Raw genomic sequence first — 21153 nt, forward strand, 5'->3', positions numbered from 1 at the left:
CTGATATCTCCTTGGATCATCACTGTGTGAAAACAATCACAACTTGTGGCATGTGGCTCAAAGTTGTGTTCTTTGCACAGTGTGCTATTGCTTGAATACTAGTATTCCATGCTTAGAATATTTGTCTTGCAGACAAAGTATGTCTTATTGTTGAGCTTTGAAGTCCAGGGTGAACTATGAACTCTGAACTGCAAGGCCCTGTGGTCTAATCCATCAAAATGTGCTGTTTTCTAAACAAGGCCAGGATCCATTAAATCCGAGTTTGAATCCAAATTTTCCTGATCATGGTTTGTCTGCACCAGTGCTCATGGATTTCCATAGAGTTAAATGTCCACCACAAGTCTTACTTCAGACTACTCCTGTGTGTTTTCAGGGGAATAGTATAGCCTTGGCAACATGGTGGTTGCAATAGGTAACCACATGGATTGTGTGGTAAGACTGTGACTTGGTCAATAGTGTGTAACTGTACACTAGTGGTCTGCCTGTTGCCTACAGTATTGGTCACCGGATTGTCTGGTCCAGAATCGATTATATACATGTTCGTCATGTGGCTGGAATATTGCTGATTGCGGCTTTAAACAAGAAACATTAGACACTGGTCCAAGTATAAAAGTCCATAAAGTAACACTAAGATCTGCTGGAGTCCTAGGAGATTATTTTCAGACCATTTTCATATAGCTGAGTGCGTTAAACGCGAAACATACAAAGTATCCTCTAACATTAGGCCAGCATGGTTTGAAATAACTGAAAGATGCTCTAAGCAGCTGTAATGCTAGCCTTGCTCCAAGGCTGTACTGAAGGCTAAGCCCATGGATGAAAAGTAATTCCATCCTTAGGCAAGTCTAGATAAGCACAGTGCAAGCAAGTCAGTCTGTTAGAGGGATATTAATATTTTTTAGAAATTATCGTTTAAACTATTAATTATTACCTTAGAGACTTGTGCAAGTCTACTGTAATCCCGTCTTGATCAATCCAGACTAGGTTTGATGCATGTCAAGTCACCTGTTATTCTGATAGGAAAAAGGTAAAATGTTCTGGTGTATTATTTTGTTCCTGTTCTTCAGTAACTTTTTAATACATTGTGTAGTTCATTTTTATTACTGTCAGGACTTGAATACATATTGTTGGCAAATAAACGTTAAGCAACAGTAAAAGAGTTTTCATCAACCCGGTTCGTGGGCACAATGAGTGCTGGAATATTGCTAAAGCTGCGTAAAACTAAACTCAGTCAATTCAACTATTTAATATTAATTATAATAATAATATCAATTGCAAATAACAACATTCACGATTGCTATTAGTTGCAGTAGTTGTTCTGCTTTTGAAGACTGACAAGTTTGCTGATATTGTGTCATAGTACAGTCAGTTAATGGCAAAGAATGAAATCAGGCTGAAAAAAATAAACAGAATCTCAAAGAGTTTGGTGTGCTTTGTTATTTATGAGTGAGTGTGTAGTCATAGTGAGTGAGTTTAGTTTTACTCCGCACTCAGCAATATTCCAGCTATATGGCGGGTGTGTAGTCATAATGATACATACTAACTCTTGCTTGGTTGAGATCGACATAGTGAGTGAGTGAGTTTAGTTTCACACACTTTTATCAATTTTCTAGCAACATCACGGCAGGGGACACTAGAAATGGGCTTCACACATTGTACCCATGTGGGGAATCAAACCCGGGTCTTCAGCATGACGAGCGAACACCTTAACCACTAGGCCCACCCCCATCACCCCAGAGATCCACATAAGCTGCCTTGGCCTTCGATAAGAGCGGAGATGAGTGAAGTTGGGTTTTATGTCACGTGTAAGGTTGTATTGCATTATATACATGAGTGTGGAGTCGGTGAGTGTCTGCTTGTATTAGCTCCGGCTCATGATGGATTTGTTCTTTGTGAGATACCATGCCACAAATTAACAAAGACACAGTATTATGAGTGAGTGAGTTTGCTTTTACGCCGCTTTTTTTAAGCAATATTCCAGCAATATCACGGCAGGGGGAGGCCAGAAATGGGCTTCACGCAATGTACCCATGTGGGGAATCGAACCAGGACCTGCAGCATGACAACACGCTTTAACCAGTGGGCTACCGCACCGCCCCCACAGTATAATGACACTAGTCCTAAGTTACCCTCATAGGCAGTTTTGTGCCACATTTTCTCTCGTGATATTACACGGCCAGTTATCAAACTACTAATCTTCCACACTCCAGTGTTCCAAGCTCAGCTATCTGGTGAAGTATATAACCTTTATTATCATACATACCCTGAACCCATTATACCATATTAGCTTTGTTCTCTCCTAGAGCAAGGGTACTGGTACTTAATTACCGGTAGCACAGAAGTTCTCTTGCTCGTGAGAGCAATTTGATTGGTCAGTTATTATAGTGTCATATCAACTGAAGGTTTGACAGCAAATGCACCTACAAGCTATGGATTACCTGTGCTCTGATTAAATGTTTTGTAAATTCCCAACCTTCCTAAGGAACTTAACATTAATTCACAATTTGACAAATATTCTGTAATTCCCAGATGCAAGTTATTAATGATAATTTACCCATAGTATTTTACTCTAAAACGTATGGGGAAGTGTAGACAGGAGGTCAAGCTGACCTGTTGTCAGAAACACATCACATTATATTGTTTATGATGTCATAAACAATGGATGACTTCAACTCTTCACAAACAATGGAACAACTGGAATGGATTAGCCAATCAGCAGTTTGAATTACTGAATATTACTTCAGCTATATCCAATGCTCCAGTGGATAATATTGGAAATACAATAAATTGATTATATAACAGGATATATTGTTCATGACTTCTGTGTATTTCATTCTGGTGAGTGAGTGAGTGAGTTTATTGCTGCTTGGAACAATATTCTTGTTATATCATCAGCAAGTGGAAATCCTCATGTGATACCGTTCTGTCTTATCACCCCTGAGCACAAGTTAGTGCTGAAGGACCTTGATAGACAATCAGGGCAAACTGAATTAAAACTCACAGTCGCAAGTTAAATTTTTTTCTTGTATGTTAACATTTTTGGCCAATAAAAACATTAGGATTTTATTTTTTTGAGTGGGGAAAATTAAATGTTTTTTTCTTATTCTTGAAAAAATATGAAAATATGACAGGCGGATCCATAAAACAAGAAATAAAAATGGTCTGGCCTCAGTATGAAATCCAAATAGATTCCTTGAAGAATTTATGTTAATTCTTGGTTGATCTTACGGGGGCCCAGTCGGCTTAGACACATCAACTCGCTGTGCAGAAACACCAGAAGATTGTTTTTTTGCCCCATATACACTTCATAAATTGCCAAAAGTAACATACTTTGAGTATTTAGAAGGAATATCACTTTGACTGGTGATTTCATTTTTATTTTATTTTCCCTCCTGCCTTGGAGGACAAAAATCTGTAAAACAAGAAATAAAATTGGTCTGGCCTGATCAAATCTCATAGTATTACAAACAGAAACTTATTTTGACATTTTATTTTCATAGATTTATAGATCAACATATACAAAAATCCATATTTACAAAACTAATTAAAATCACATGTTGCGTGGTGTTGTGTGAACAGGTATATAACAATTTCTCCACAAGTCTAGGACACCACTCACACTGCTTCCCCAAGCTTAAAACAGTAAATTCTAAAACTGACTAGAACATATGACGTACAATATAAACATCCAGTGTTCTACATCATATGTAACAAATCTTTGTTTAATACTTCTAAAACAGCTTGAGATAAATCAAGGGAAGGGTTCGACACTTCAGCTTCTTTATCAGACAAAATGTCCGTTAACAGTTAATGGGACGAGTATTTAAAATCTGATCTGTAATGACAACCTTAGAAACGTTTGACACATAAACACTTTTATCCTGCCCAAAAGAAGTTAAGGACCACCAATTCCCAGTTTTAATAGCTTTAATAGTTTTTATATTTCATGGTCTGAAAGTTTATCTTTAGCAAAATGAAAGAATCTGAGGTTTATGTCATGAAAGATTGACTTTAGTAATATGGATGAATTGGTGGTCCTGAGCATATTTTTAGCAATAGAGGACCAAAATGTCTGAAAACATCATTCAGTTTTAGTAAATGTTCTTTGGAAGCTGTGATTTATCTTTAGCAGTGATCATGTTGCCTACTTAAGACTTAAACCATATCGAACCCCAAAGAAGGGGTATTTAAAATAAACAATAAAAGTGAATGCTATCAGTATTAATAAAACATATTTATATGATTTTTGTGAGGATAAAAGAATTGCAGGAAAACCTGTGTGTCTGATAAAATTGCATGACTGTGTAGGTGCCCTTATCTTAAGGGTCCAGAATACCAATTCCAGACAAGGTGTATAACTGTTATATCAACTGAAAATTCTTGTTTCAAAATGATGATATATCTCATAAACACACTTTCACTGTGTAATGGTGTCACATCAAAGTAACAAATCTGTTTCAGGAACCAACAATTCTCACTGTAGAAACAGTTTTGACGTAATTAACAAACATGATAATAAACAACCAAATTATCCTAACGAGGACAGCACTATATCCTATTCTTGTCATTCCTTGAAGAAAATACAACTAGCTGTCAGGTATTTCTTCTTCATAACCATCTAAATTGCACTTAACATTGAAATAACTCGACGCAACATTAAATGGTACAGATTCTTTGCTTACAGTTAAACGCATGCTCTTTTCAAACTCCCAGTTATAAAATGCCAGATCACAGTGTAAAATAAACAAATAAATAGATCTGCATCCATCCTTACAAATATGTACACATTATAAAGACAATCTACGAAGAGGTGTGCAATGTTAACATCTCAGTTTCATCATTCCAAAATAGTGAGTGAATATGGTTTTATGCCACTTTTAGCAATATTTCACCAATATCATGGCAGGGGGACACCAGAAATAGGCTTCATACTTTGTACCCATGTGGGAAATCGAACCCTGGTCTTTGGTGTGACAAGCAAACGCTTTAACCACTATGCTACCCAACAGCTCCACTCATTACAAAATGAGATTACAGCAAGACCAAAACCATTATTTGTAGAATTTAAGATTTTTGATAATTTTGAGTTAAATATTTATATTTCTGAACACTGGATTTTGAATATTTTGAGCTAAATATTTATTAACACTGGAAAGTAGCCGGAACTGGCAAACGCTTGTCGTAAAATGTATAATTTGTTAACGTACCATATACTTCACAATTAACTGTTTCATGCTGAAACGAAAGCTACCTGGTGTTAGTTCCTTTGCAATGAAAAGTGTTATTCTATTTTACTGTCCTATATTGGAGTTGAAAATATGATCCATAAACGACTAACGCTAAAAACAGTTGCCATGTTTACTGCATGACCAGATAATTGACATCCTGCATGAAGACAGTAATATTTACAGGATTTCTTACGCTGTATCCAAGTTCTTCCGAGAACTACATGAGCTGTTTGCTAGAATTAATACCTTGATTGTCTTAGCAGTAAGTCTGTCCCCAGTCTATCTGAATTATACATTATCCTCTGAGTGACTTAAAAACACACTTATTAATACCTAAGATACGAACATATTCATCCTTGTATACATTAGTACAGTAATCATATATCTATAAAATGTTACCCCAAAACTGATTAGGATACCTAATAAAACTATAACCATCCATGCTTTTTAGGAATACTTGATAAGATTATAGATTTTGATGAGCAAAAAATGGTTCAGAATATCAAAACAATGTCCACTTGTTCTCAGAGCGAGAATGCCAAAATGTGTCAAATGTATGGTATCTCACAATGACTGACTGAGTTTGGTTTTACGCCGCGTTTAGCAATATTCCAGCAACATCACGGCGGGGGACACCAGAAATGTACTTCACACATTGTACCCATGTGGGGATTCGAACCCAGGTCTTCGGCGTGACGAGCCAACGCTTTAACCATTAGGCTACCCCACCGCCCCATCTCACAATGAAAAGACTCAACACTCATACTGAGTGAAGGTTGTGTTGTGCTGTGAAGAAAGCTTTGGTTAAACAGCCAATAGGAACACTGAAAATATTACAATATTTTCAATAACAAGTGCTGAGTGTTTTGATGCCTTTCAATAGTACTGTTAAAATTTATGTGAGCAGGCCATAATAAATTAAATAGTCTTTTTTGACATTTACCCTCGTTTACAATTTCACCAACCCAATATTAGAAAATGTTAAACATTGTGTACTGTTTTCAGTGAAGAGAAAATAAAAACTATTTCTTTTCTTTTTTTCATTAAAAAATAAAAAATAATACAGTTAAAATGTTACTTTCTTTTCAACACCAAATCTTCCAAATCTATAAACAACAAAAATATTAATACTTCTGAAGGCAACATCATGAGAAAGTAGAAATACAGTGTACATCTTCTTTTAAAAATGATATTAACCTTGATAACCAATAGAAACTCTCCTTTGGTGCTATCTCCCACACGACTGTCTTCAGTGGTATCAAAGTGCACTGACGTCACAAAACAGTAAATGTCAATTTGAAATTATTTCTACTTTACTCTCATTGAGAAAATATATCCTCATTTGTACTGAATATCAATAAGTTGAGCAGTGTTAATAAATAATTAATTTTTTTCATTTTGAAAACTTGTGGACACAATTGTTTACATGTCTGCATGCTGGTCTAAATAACCATAATTCTGTATATGCTGTAGTTTGAGGTACATGAGCAGCTTGTATAGTGATATTAAAGCTAGTCTAAACCCATACAGTGTGACTATGGTTTAACAAATGGCCTCTGTCATCAGTCCCTCCTCCACGTTTAAAGTAGTGCTCCACTGTTTCACGTCTACTACGACCAATCAAGTCCTATCACAACATCATCAACAACACGTACTGGTCTCCAGACTCTCTCGAAAATCTTGCGGACGAATCTTTTCATCCTCCGAAAATCTCAAATAGAACTGTCATGGTCACCATGACAACACCACTTGGAACATCTCATCACAGCATCCACCTGACATCCCTTAACCAACAATGGACTAGAGTTAAAAGCACTTTTCATATCACACTGATGGTTGACAGGGAACCTAGAGTTATTTCCCTTGGGCAGTTGAAGCTTTCACCCCTTAGGACTATTCCATTTCAAAACACATCTTGAATCAGATCCAAATCCAAACCAGAATGGATTCATCCATATCCATCAACCACATGATAATATTGACATGTATCACATGGTGTACTACCACCCCTACTGTGTAGTGGAACAGCCCAAGCAAGCACTGAGCATCATGGGAAGCATCTGAAGGAATACTGGTGTTATCTCACACTGTGGTAGAGTCTGGCTCCACTATTGAGTCTAGTGAGTGATTGTGCTGGATTGGGATAGGATCCGAGATTTTAATCCCTCGTCGGGATTTTGGTGTAACGTCCGAGTCAAATGTCATGCGTAAATCATCCTTTATTTTCCTCCCAAAAGCTCGTCCCAATGAACCCTGAAAACAGAAACATAAATATAGTCCTTTTTTGCTATTTGAAGTCGGCAGAACATACACACCATTGTCAACAAACTGTGATATATTCAAAATATATTCACATCTTCCAAGTGAAAAAAATGTCAACACAGGAATTGTGCAATGGATTAGAAAAGTAAGATTTGGTTGGAGTGAGTGAGGCAGATAAGTTTTATGCCACTTTTTCACAAACTACAGTCACACTATAAATGGGCACCAAGACCAGGCCTCAAACAATGAAATACAATCAACTTTATAACATAACAATTTACTAGTTGTAAACAAAACTAGTTGTTGTCTCCAAACTATAACATATTTCAGTATCCAGGTTAGGGGTGGGTATCGCAGAGAATATTCATATTGCGATATATTGCGATGCGAAAGCATGTATTGCGATATGCATTGCAATATATTGCATGAAGTATTTTTAAACAAAAAACTACAAATCGAGTTACTGCTTGATTTATAGAGCAAAAACACAACAAAATCACTATGCTTGATTAAGCTTTAATAACAAATTTTAATCATGATAAAATAAAAATGTGAATAATATTTGGCACAAATGAAACAAGGAAATATCCGAAGATTTCCGAGTGTTACGACGTTTTCCTAATGCATGTCAAAATACCGGTTTTCGATCAGCGTATCGCAATACGTATCGTTTTCATGTCTGAACCGGTAAATACCGGTAAACCGGTTATATTGCGCAGCCCTAATCCAGGTAGATCCAAGTGAGAATAGGTCTTCAGTAACCCATGCTTGTCATAAAAGCGACTAACGGATTGGGTGGTCAGGCTTGCTGGCTTGGTTGACACGTCGTCATATCCCAATTGCGTAGATTGATGCTCATGGCGTTGATCACTGGATTGTCTGGTCCAGACTCGATCATTTACAGTCGCTGCCATATAGCTGGAATATTGCTGAGTGCAGCGTAAAACAACAAAGAAAGAAAGAAACAAACAAACAGTATCCAGGTAACAGTTTATCCTTCTACTTACCCTAAAACTGAGTCTGCTTTTTGGTCCACCATCGTCCAGTGATGCACTTCGGTAGGACCGGATGAAGGACCGCCCAACGGACCCTGTCCCGTTGATGCGCATCTTGGTGTTGTTGTTGGGGGTGTCAAGGGCAGCTCTGTCGACAGCAGACACAGAATTATACATCCATGTCATCACATTATCAAGGTTGACAGTATGGAACAGGCATATTTTGTGTATTATCATGTTGTAGGTTGTGCATGTGTGACTAACGGGATCGGGTGGTCAGGCTTGTTGACTTGGTTGACACATGTCATCGTATCCCAATTGCGTAGATTGATGTTCATGCTGTTGATCACTGGATTGTCTAGTCCAGACTCAATTATTTACAGACCGCCGCCATATAGCTGGTATATTGCTGAGTGAGTCGTAAAACTAAACTCACTCACTCACTTATGCATGCATGTGTGTGCATTCATGTGCATGCCTGTGCAAATGTGTCTGTTTGGGGGTGTGCTTCGATAAGTGGGTCACCCATCCCAACCACATGTAGAGGTGCATAAGAATTAACAGTATTCACTCCTAGGTGTCATGGACACCTTTGCTGCACCCGAATCCATGTTGTGAGAAAAACAAGCACTCGGAAATTTCATTCTGAGCCACGTTCTCAGACAAGCAGGATTCCTTTTGTGAGTGTGTTTAGTTCACAGTGGCAGTTGATATCAAGAAAAAGCATATTCTACCAGACATCTTTATGACCAAGAAGTCATGAAAACCCTCATTTTCATTACCACTGTTATCATATTACAAACTACAACTGAAAGGACGCAACTACATGGCAAACAAAAACACTATCTAGCATGAAACTATCAGAATGTTCTGAACCAAACTGGAGGAATCCAAGTTGGCTGACATCAAGGCATGCAGGTAATACACAACACTTCCAAGCATGCTACCTAGCCTTCCTACATCACTTGGGGTGTGGGGTAGCCTAGTGGTTAAAGCATTTGCTCATCACACCGAAGATCTGGGTTCAATTCTCCACATGGTTACAATGTGTGAAGCCCTATTCTGGTGTCCCCCGCCCTGATATTGCTGAAATATTGCTAAAATTGGCGTAAAACTAACCTCACTCACTCCTACATCACTGTAGGATGTCAAGAAATATCACTGATAGTGGACTGAGCTTTCAAGAAAGATATTGTGATACAAAGACCCCAATCTGCCTTCTAGGCGGTTTGTGCGTCCAACGTTATAAAACAACATAGATTGTAAATGGTGAAATCTAGAGCAATTTGGAACAAGAATTATGACTTTATCTGACACATTACTTGTTGATTTTTAAGGTAGAATCATGAATGAATGTTGTCAAATTAACTACATGAATGAAGCAAACTCACTGCCACCATGTATCATTACTGCATATTTTTCAGAACTCGCAAATCAAAACTTGAAAGCAGAGACACACTCAAGGATATTGTTCTGAATATTTTGCTCCTATTGATTGCCATACTTGGTACATACAATTTGTGATTGCCATACATACAATTTGTGGTTGCCATACCCAGTAAATAAAATTTGTGATTGCCATACATATGATTTGTGATTGCCATACCCAGAACATACAATTTGTGATTGCTATACAAACGATCTGATGGATTAATAAGTCCTTATACTGACTGAATGAAAATACATTATATACCATGTTACTGACACCACTCAGTTATCAGGATTACAATATTCACTGCCATGCATGACAATTCCAGTGATTGTCAGATACGGGATATACATCTCCTTGTCACACACCTTAGTATTTGCACCAGTGTTAAAAACTCATAACACAGTTGGTTAACTCACACAAAACACATCTTCATACTTATCACACACTTTTAACAACCAAAGTTAGAATGTAGGTGAACAATCCCTTGGTGAGTATACCCAAGCGATACGAGACTTATTCCCTGATCAACCATATACAACAGGGAATTGCAGGTTTAGAGCACAACATGCACTGAAGGATGATATAAGGATGAACAGAAGGATGAACAAAAGGATGAACTGAAGGATGAACTGAAAAATGAACAAGGCCCATGCAATACATAACTAGGGATGGACAATAAGAATTGGTACCTCAACAATTTCAGCCCAGCTAAGTAAGACCTGTCATTCAATTAGTGGGGAGAGAAGAAACAACATGTTAATCTCAAGTGAACTAATCTAGCATATCAGAATCGGATCATCCTCGACTCACAGGGTACTTTTACATCCATGTCATACAGCTTGGATCATATACCGTTATTTATAAGTCTTTTTCAATATGGAACCAAACATAAACGCAACCAGTAGGTAACCATCTTGCACATATTTAGTCTTTATCATCGGCATTACAGCAAAATTAAATGTCCTTTTTTCTAATTTAAATCTAAATTGTGAAATTAATATTCTTACCTGAATAGAAAAGCTACTTAAATTTAATGCCAAAGAGAATAATCTTAAAGAGCATACTGATTGGAAAGCATATTGGGTTAAATGCGTCTTGTACAAAATTTCAGTATCATCATGTTAAGTTAAGGAAAAGCCAAAAGTGATGCCTATCTTAGCCCCATACCATCTTACTAAGACCAACAGGCTCCCCTCTGGTTCTGACAAATAAAAGATCATAATAAGAATTTCAAGCCGACAATCATAAGATCCTGGCTCGCCCAAGGGCCATAACTCTGTATATATTATATTATATAATCCAAGAGAAAGCAACCAGACCATGGATGTAAAATGCCCTGAAAATATTACCAGGGTCCCATTCCACAAAGCGATCTTAGCGCTAAGACCATCGTAACTCTGGAACACTCTTAAGACAGTCACATCACTAAGATGGCTTTGGAACCTAGGACCCTGGTCAATGTCACTCTATTGTGACAATGTCACCACCATCATATGGACAAGCAGTTAATACATCTAACTGTTTGATCAGCATTCTAGAAGTTGGTGAGTCAATAATGAAGCATACATCTTTATGGATAACAACTTCTTGTTTATTGCATACAGCGATGTTTCGATGTAGATTCTTATCAAGCTAAGCTAAGGTGTAATGGTGTAAGAATTGATACCGAAATGTCGCTCTATATAATAAACAAGAAGTTGCTATCCATAAAGTTGTATGTTTCATTCCTAGATAATATATCTGTTAAAACAGTAATATTGATAAGGCAAGAAACATTTTAGGATAACAGACATGCTGAAAAACAGATATTATTTGCTAGAAGAGAAAAGGAAAGTTAATAACAGTTAATTAAAAGACTTGAGTTTCCAAATGAACAAATTATCTTTAAGTTCAAAATTATCCGAGATAGGCAGGAACAGCCACCCATGGCTATTGAGAGAAATTTGAGTAATTGTAATTTTTTCAAACAATCTGTGAAATTGTAGCTGAAATTATTAACTGAGCTCAAGGTGCCTTGCTGTGTTTTTCTGTAAACTAAAATGAAACCTAACAAATGAATAGCATAACAAAACACTGAAGCCATGAGAAGTCTTCAATAAAGAACCCAAGTTCGTTGCCAAACACTACACTTAGTTTGGATACATTTCTACAGAAAGTCACAGAGAGGCATCAGGATCTCTAATTGATAATTACTTTTACAGGTAATGTTCAAACACCAATCACAGAGAGGCACAGGATCTCAGGGTAATGTTCAAACACCAATTTCACATCTGTAGAACCGTAAACAGAACTGTAAACAGAACCCTCAGCTTTAGAGCTCTAAGAGTCTTGAGTGCTGTACACACCTAGCTGGCTTGATGACGGCTTCCAACTCCGTGGCGATGTGTCTACGAAGGTATGACTTGGACAGAGGGATGCCAAGGGCTGTTGCGAGGGTGTCTGCAGTAAACGATGGCTCCAGCACCATTAGAGCTCCATGAACGCCACTCTCCCTCAGGTTCTGGACATACTCCTGAAAACAGCATCAGTGAAACCTGGGTTGATACATGTTTTATACCACATGTTTCAAACCACCTCATGCAGGTCTGTAAATAATCAGGTCTAGAGGCATAATAATTGCTTCTTCTTTTTTTGTTAATGGTTTTCCAGCTGTGTCTTGGAACTTACCCCAAGTTCTACTGATTTTATCTACTTAATGGCCTTTTACTTACCCCAGGTTCTACTGATTTTATCTACTTCAAGTGAGTGAGTGAGTATGGTTTTATGACACTTTTAGCAATATTCCAGCAATATCATGGCGGGGGGACACCCGAAATGGGCTTCACACATTATAACCATGTGGGGAATTGAACCTGGTTCTTCGGTGTAACGAGCCAACACTTTAACCACTAGGCTACCCCACCGACCCTATCTACTTCAAGATCTTTTACTTACCCCAAGTTCTATGGATCTTATCCACTTCAAGACATTGTCACTTATCCCAAGTTCTATGGATCTTATCCACTTCCTGACCTTGTGCTTACCCCAAGTTCTATGGATCTTATCCACTTCATGACCTTGTAATTACCCCAAGTTCTATGGATCTTATCCACTTCATGACCTTGTATGCTTACCCCAAGTTCTATGGATCTTATCCACTTCATGACCTTGTGCTTACCCCAAGTTCTATGGATCTTATCCACTTCATGACCTTATACCTACCCCAAGTTCTATGGATCTTATCCACTTCATGACCTTGTGCTTACCCCAAGTTCTATGGATCTTATCCACTTCATGACCTTATACTTACCCCAAGTTCTATGGATCTTATCCACTTCATGACCTTGTACTTACCCCAAGTTCTATGGATCTTATCCACTTCATGACCAAGTTTATCTTACACTTCATGACCTTGTACTTACCCAAGTTCTATGGATCTTATCCACTTCATGACCTTATAGCTTACCCCAAGTTCTATGGATCTTATCCACTTCATGACCTTGTACTTACCCCAAGTTCTATGGATCTTATCCACTTCATGACCTTATACCTACCCCAAGTTCTATGGATCTTATCCACTTCATGACCTTGTACTTACCCCAAGTTCTATGGATCTTATCCACTTCATGACCCTGTCGTTGGACCACACAAGGGGATCTGTGTTGTTGTCTTCACACTGGGTCCGCCTCTCTGTTAACAACTGAAACACAACATCAAGGATAAGTGAGGGGTTTAATGCCACTTACATTTGAACAATATTTCAATTATACAACGGCATGTCAAAAGCGAGATGTATACAATACTTGGAAAACTCACTAGCACAGATATGGTTCTGAGAAACCAAAGATCATTATAGGGAAGCATGATGTATTTGGAGTAATGACCAGTAGATCCTGGCACAGATAAGGGACACAACTCTTCATCATGAATTGAGAGGTCTGATACTAATTTCTCTTATTTTCATGAATTAGGTGTTATCAAAGCAACAGGTTTTTTTTTACTGCAATTGCATCTTGAATATTCACTAATTAATATGTGACAAAAATTTAAACAGAATTAAAACAAAATTAAAATCACAAACATGATAACAAATAATTAAAATATTGATAATAAACATGTATGTTGCAGCGGCATGCACTTGTCGACACAAACCTCTTTATCAAAATTGAGCAGCCGTAGTAATTCCACGGCGTGTAGAATACTGGCTTGGTGAAACTTGCGATGGACATTAAAATGTTTTTCGAGGTCTTTCTTGGACAGCTGGTTGAGAAGTCTGCCGTCTGCTAACTGGGATTCAAACACGGCCGCATGTTGGGGAAGACCCAGGTCGGGTATCCACCGGTGAGACACCCACGTGTGGTCAATGTTTGCTGCCTTCGAATATTTTCTGTGGACAGAAATACATTCAACATTAGCTGATAAAATGGTTGTGATGAAACACATACATTCGATTATTTTTTTGATTTGAGATTTGAACTCGATTATTTGGCGTGATGAGCAAACACCTTAACCACTAGGCTAGCCACTGCCTCTGATCTTACTGTCAACAAAGGAACTTTTATACACAAACCAGTGTTAGTTTGGTTCTTGTCTAATACCAAACCAGCTATAATGGTGGCTGGGTAATATTCAAGACAAACCAATGATTGTTATTTTAACGATCCACAATGTCAGTGTACAATGTCAGACAATCGGCAAAGTGGCAGTTTGTTTGTTTGTTGTTTAACGCAGCACTCAGCATTAATCCAGCTTTATAGCGGCAGTCTGGACCATACAATCCTATGATCAACATCATGAGCACTGATCTACTTAGTTGGGATATGATGACATGTGTCGACCAAGTCAGCCAATCCTGTTGGTCACCTCTCACGTCAAGTATGGGTTGCCGAAGAATAACTCATAGGTTTGACTGATTCTAAACCTGAATTCCATAGGGAATGTCTTAAGTGTAATAGGGTCAGCAAAGAACTTGTAGTGACTTACATCTCCCCTGGGTCCCGCTGTTCCTCGATGGCTAGTCGCAGCTTCCGTCGGTGTATACTGTTGGTGATGCCGAGGGCAGCGTCCAGGTCAGAGTCACTCAGCCCTAGAAGTACCTACAGCAGAGAGGGAGGATAGTCAGCATTCATTTGTTTCTCGTTTAAACCTCTACTTTGCAATATTCCTGCCACATGGTGATTATAACACCCTCATCATTGATTATTTGTTGTTTAAACCCTCTCAGCAAAGTTAGAGTTGACCACTGACATGGTGACATAATGACTTGCATAAACCAAAGTATAGGTTGCTGATCTTTGCATACCCCCTTATCCAGGAAGTTCTAACACAATTAGGTTGCATAAAAATAATCTTGGTCAAATAATTCCTTGACATTGACTCATGCATTGGGACAGTGACAAAAATCGTAGACTGAAGAAATCCTTTCATTCAGTCTTATGAAGCAAGCACCTGTTCATGGTGGTGTTAGAATCTACATGGAAATGTTGCTATAATCATAACTTAGTACCTGATCATACACAGTACCTTTAATCAATTACACAGCCAATTGTGAAAGGCCACTCAAAGATCTTACTTGACAGTGGCCTCAAAGTTATGAATCAGATAAGTTGGTGATAGGGTACAATGATGTGTAATCAAGAAACCATTGAGCCCTACCACCAAACAAATTAAGTCACCTCTTACAACCAGCAAAGGTCCACAAGGGACCTACACGAACGATGAAGTCCACCTACCTTCCCACTCTTGATATTCTCGGCGCACATTTTCCCATACATAGGCATAGACAGTGAGATCTCGAGCCAGGCCAGCACCTGATTGGCCTTCCAGTTGGTCATGTGGACTCCCTTGAGTCCGTTCACCAAGGCCAGCTTCTCCTGATAGTTGTCGGGGCTCAAAAGGGCAAGCTTCGGGTGACCTGGGTCTGTACGCCAAAACAATTGACAGTTGATAAAAAACTGCTCTCATCTTGCATTTACCATCCATTCTTAAATGAATGAGTAGAGTGAGTGAGTGAGTTTGGTTTTACGCCGCTTTTAGCAATATTCCAGCAACATCACGACAGGGGTCACCAGAAATGGGCTTCACACATTGTACCCATGTAGGGATTCGACCCCGGGTCTTCGGCGGGACGAGCGAACACTTTAACCATTAGGCTACCTCACTTCCCCAATGAATGAGTAGAACATGTGTGAAGAAATGATCAGACGTTAAAGAGCATGTGATTCTTTTGTATGGCTAGCTAATCTGTCAGGGCGAGACAGCTTAGATCAGACAGATCAGAGTGAGAATGGTTTTACGCTGGTTTTAGCAATATTCGAATATCACAGCGGGGGGACACCAGAATAGCGCTTCACACATTGTACACATGTGGGGAATTGAACCTGGGTCTTCAGCATAAGGAGTGAACGCTTTAACCATTCAGGTACCCACATCCCTGGAAAGTATCTCAGAAAAGTTTCATTTCAGAGACTAAATGTTAATCTATGATCCTACCATCGAAGGTCTCTCCATGCGGCAGCGCGATGGACCTGCGTAGTCTCCCCTTGCTGAACATACGAGTCAAGGAGCCAAACACTGGGATCCGGTGCCTCTTCTTGGTGTCGTGTTCCCGGGAGCTCGTGACTTGTGTTGAGCTGCTTGTTGGGGTTGGTGAATGAGTTGACACTCAAGTCATGACTAGGGGTGCTTGTCTTTACTGAAAACATCACAGATTTGTATCTATTTAATGGTGCTTCATGTTGCTGGAGAGATGCTTAATGGATGTGCTTGTCTTAACTGAAAACATGCCAATTTTCACTTACATATTTGTGCTTCAAGTCAGTAGAGGAATGACTGACTGACTGACTGAGTTTGGTTTTACGTCGCTTTTAGCAATATTCCAGCAACATCACGGCAGGGGACACCAGAAATGGGCTTCACACATTGTACCCATGTGGGGAATCGAATCCGGGTCTTCGGCTTGACGTGTCAACGCTTTAACCACTAGGCTACCCCACCGCCCCCAGAAGAGGAATAAAACATGACGTGTTGTCACTTCATGTTGCCTTGGAACAAAGTCACATCAAGTTGTATACAGAATTATTGGGAAAAACCCCACACCTTGACAGGGCTGTTTGTCATAATCTAATCTTCATGTGTGTTCTCTTATCACTGAAATGCAAGCCATCCAGACAAAACAACAACTAAATAATTAGGACAGTTTTAGGAAGATTTTCTGACATTTAGTTCTGAAAGTGTAGTCAAATGCTTGATATGAAATACCATAGACTTGTCCTACATGACACAAGCTGAACTAACCTGAGAAGCTATCATCCCGGGACGCGTCGGACTGAGACATGGTTTCATATGGCGGCAGCTCCTCGCTAGCGATGGTGCTGGCAACGCTGTGGGTGGTGTGATCAGCCTCGGAAGCACTGGAAGACTTGTTGGGGTCAACAGGATTGGTCTTCAACTGTAGAAGATAGTGAGTGAATGTAGCATTATAACAGCTATATTCCACCACTGAAAAACACTTTCCCAGAGTCAGCAAGGTTCCATAAAGAGCCTTACGTCTTTTCCTCCATGCTTCATAGGTTACATAAGTGGTGACTGAATTAGATCAAGATCGGTCCTGACTTGAGTTGGAAATTACAGTGGAAACCTGATAAGTAAAATTTCAAGGGACTCGCCAAAATTGTTTACTTATCAGGTATTTTACTTATCCAAACTTATAAAAACCTGCAAATGACAACCGTATGCATGTATATGTATGCATATGTAACAATGAACAACTTATCAGGGCTGGCAGTGTATTGTCAACTGCTTGACGCCAGCGAGCTGTAAGTAGGATGTTTGTTTGACTGGAGACTGACATGACTGCCCCTCATGTCGGATTATGTGGTGATCGCTAATTTAGTTATCCAGTCTCTTTTGTTAAGTAATTTACTTCCATGGACCATGAGAAGACGTTTAGTTAAGCGGTATTGTTTACTTATCCGAGTTTAGTTAACCGAACTCTAATAGTGATAATTAATGAAGAAAGTTGCCGGGACCAAAGAAAAGTGTTTACTTATCAGGTCTGTTTAGTTAAGCGGTCTTTACTTAGGCGGTTTCCACTGTATGTTACTGTTTTCTGATACAAAGGGTGATTAAGTTGGGTTTATCCCTGTTTTGGACAGTATTTCGGTTGCATCACTGGGTGTCCCTTTGATGTGGGATAAAATTTGAAGAGAAGTGATAGACGTTTACCACTGGGATAAACCCAACTGGAATGGGTATGCTGCAAACCTAGAAAAAAGATGGGGTTGGAGGAAGAGAAATACATGATTTGAACCAAATCACAGACTTCTTCTCCGCATATGCTCTGAACTGGAATGAGGTCTTAACTCTTAACCCGTATAGAACTCGAGTGTGGGCGGTGTACCTCTGCTAGTTCCACCTCCAGCTTCTTGAGAGCCTGGTCTTTGTTGTCGCACTGAGACCGCAGGTTGACTGCACGCTCCGCCGCCTCCTGGGCCTTCTTGATGATCCGCCACTTCTCACGCTCACATTCCTCCTTCTCCATGGCAAGCTGGTGGCCAACACATTAGAGATTTATCATTAATTTAACTCGTACCTTCAACTTTTTCAATATTTTATTACTACTTATTACATGCAGACAACCAACGGAACAGAACAAAAAGGGTAGTTTCCAATTCAGGAATTCTGCTTTACTAGTCTAGGGTTTTGATTTTGATACAAAAAATCCTTACATGTACTCATTCCAAATTATTTTGCATCACTGCAAAATTTCTTCTTAGCATTCATGAACTACAACAATTCGTGTCCTAAAGAGTAGTCGGTTGTGATGTGAGACCCTGAGGCATCAACTTGGATCCTCAAATGAGTTATTTTATTGTTTTTAAATCAAAATGAATATGACAATTGTCGACATATAAAGTAAACTATTTGTCCACTAAGAGGAGATGGCTGCCCCACCTGTTTGATGGTCTGATCACTCTCGTGGACGCGCTGCTCATAGTTGCGGATGAAGTCCCTCAACTCGGACTCCTTGTCCTCCAGCGTTGTGTACAGCTGTTTCATCTGATTCAGCAGGTCAAGCTTCTCCCCCTTCAGCCTCTTCCGGTCTGCCTTCATCGCTGAAACATGACAGTAACATGTGTCAATAACCTTGTCACTGAAACACGATATGCCTGCCACTGTATAACAGCTATTATCATATACCTATGAATAATATGGACAATTTGCACATACAATACTGGCTGTTGGCATATGTCCATATTCACCACCCGGGGCGAAAATGCATATCAGTCCTTGGGTCGAAAATCCATATCAGCCGTACTGCCTGGATACTAAACTGGTACGGAATAAATACATGCAAACACTCGAAACTTCAATAGATGGTGCCTAGTTTATTTTAGAGTTACATCCCTTGCGTCGTCTGCTCGAGTTGCTGTCCATCAGGAAATGGTGTAAGTATGAGTTCTAACCTTGGTGACGATGTTTTGGCTGCTCATGCCGGAAGAATCATGGAGTTAGACGAAATTGTAAATAATAAAAACACAGATGACATCAGGACTACAGGACAATATTTACAGATGTGATAAAAATGTAATTTTTCAAGTAAAATTGATATTTTTATACAGTATCCTGACTCATGATCTTTTGCTTATCTCCCTTTCCTTTTCGAATGGTAGTGTAATAACCTCTCAGAAACACCTGTGGTGTTAAATCACCAGTCAGTAAACAGCATTTATAGCAGTGGCACAACAAACATTACAAACGTCAACTTAAAAACAAGAAACCCCTATTGAGATTCCTCATCAAAGATGGGAAGCAGTAGGAAACAAAGGGACATAACTCTGTCTCCCTTAATCAGCAAAGCAGCAGCTCCATGTGCAGAGCAGATATCTGCAAGAACTTGGAACAACCTGTCTTCAGAAAGTGTGTTATTTCAGTCAGCCACATACCAGGCAGCTCTCTGGCACTGTTTAGTACACATGTTTACCACCGGAATATCTTATTGGTGAATAATGGAAAGCGGCACTGCAGTAATCACTGTTACTTTTTGTCACGTTTATTGAGTTAGAAGGGAACAGGAAACACTGAAAGGAAATTATTTCGTGGAATTCAAAAAGAAATATTTATCAGTGCAGAAAGTTGAGATCTTTATGCAATAAAAATGAGCTAATTGTTAGACCATATACGTTTCTGATATATTTGCTGCTTTTATTCAATTATTTTCTTTTGAAATGAGTTGTGTCAGTTTCATACAGTTTCAGACCATATATGTGCCATCTAATAGGGAATATCAGGTACATCTTATTACAGAGAATGAGCTATATACACCTTGCAACAAGGGATGTTACATACGTACAACCCTACTAGGGAATACGATGTACATATACACCCTCTACTATGGAATAACATATATAGCCAGTATATTGACACCTCATATACAAGATGAGACCCAAGTTGCACAAATTTATTCTCAGCCATTGACCTGGTGAGTATTTCCACAGATGAGGCAAATTGAATGTCTGTCCTGGAAGAGGAATCTGATGTTTATTTACAACAGATAGAATCTGTTGGCTCATGTGCTGACATTTTCTGAGGTGAAATAAAACAACCTTCAACACACAGCCCCATCTGTGGTCCAAGATCACCTTACAAGGGCCACAACTCCGTCTCTCCTGGGAATCCAGTCTATTAGTAGGAAATGGAAGATGTTTTTTGTATCTTTCAGAAGGACGAGACAGAGGAAGTTAAAGTCAGGTAATAAAGGGAGAGAAATTCGGTTCAGTCTACTCTGGGAGAGATTGTAAGATTGTAAAATGTCTGGAAGCAATTGGGTTGACCATATCTGCCTCTGTTGGTAGGAGGTGACTGAAAACAGATTCCTTAACTGGTCTTCATTGATGGCTGTAAGCTCTGAGACAATTATCATAAAGGATTCAATGTAAGTGTTTACAAAAATGCACAGTCATATTTTGTTCCACTTGCTCATGGCTGACACATTGTCCATGTTATTTAGGCAATGACTTCTTCCATTGTGTAAATATGAAATCATGTTATGTAGTCACTTGATTCTTTCATCGTGTAAGTGTAAAAGTGGGAAGTACTAACCTCCAAAACCCTGTTGACTCATTAAGTGTGTAAATCTAAAGGACGTAACCTATGTTTCAAAGGGGAGACAACTTAACCGTGAGCACTACAAAAGCTTTATATGACAGTATTAAAGTATTATACAAACTTTTGGGTCAAATGCATGAACAACGCGAGA

The 21153-nt window shown here is 38.9% G+C and overlaps 1 protein-coding gene across 1 annotated transcript in view; it reads right to left on the reverse strand.

Moving 5' to 3' along the window:
- Positions 1–7247: 7247 nt before the first annotated feature.
- The window catches only part of LOC124280315 (kazrin-like), a 149940-nt gene continuing 136034 nt past the window's right edge, over positions 7248–21153 (reverse strand). The window contains exons 4-16 of the mRNA XM_046716214.1: positions 18849–19009; positions 18295–18441; positions 17190–17343; positions 16386–16587; positions 16319–16326; positions 15626–15813; positions 14877–14989; positions 14046–14280; positions 13492–13593; positions 12260–12426; positions 10604–10633; positions 8495–8630; positions 7248–7478 (exon numbers count right to left, since the gene is read on the reverse strand). Of these exons, the coding sequence (XP_046572170.1) occupies positions 7308–7478; positions 8495–8630; positions 10604–10633; positions 12260–12426; positions 13492–13593; positions 14046–14280; positions 14877–14989; positions 15626–15813; positions 16319–16326; positions 16386–16587; positions 17190–17343; positions 18295–18441; positions 18849–19009 (1814 nt within the window). The 3' untranslated portion in view covers positions 7248–7307. The remainder of the gene's footprint in view (positions 7479–8494; positions 8631–10603; positions 10634–12259; positions 12427–13491; positions 13594–14045; positions 14281–14876; positions 14990–15625; positions 15814–16318; positions 16327–16385; positions 16588–17189; positions 17344–18294; positions 18442–18848; positions 19010–21153) is intronic.

The sequence above is a fragment of the Haliotis rubra genome, unplaced genomic scaffold, assembly GCF_003918875.1.
Source record: "Haliotis rubra isolate DU_JTF1 unplaced genomic scaffold, ASM391887v1 Scf265, whole genome shotgun sequence".
Classification (NCBI taxonomy): Eukaryota; Metazoa; Mollusca; class Gastropoda; order Lepetellida; family Haliotidae; genus Haliotis; species Haliotis rubra.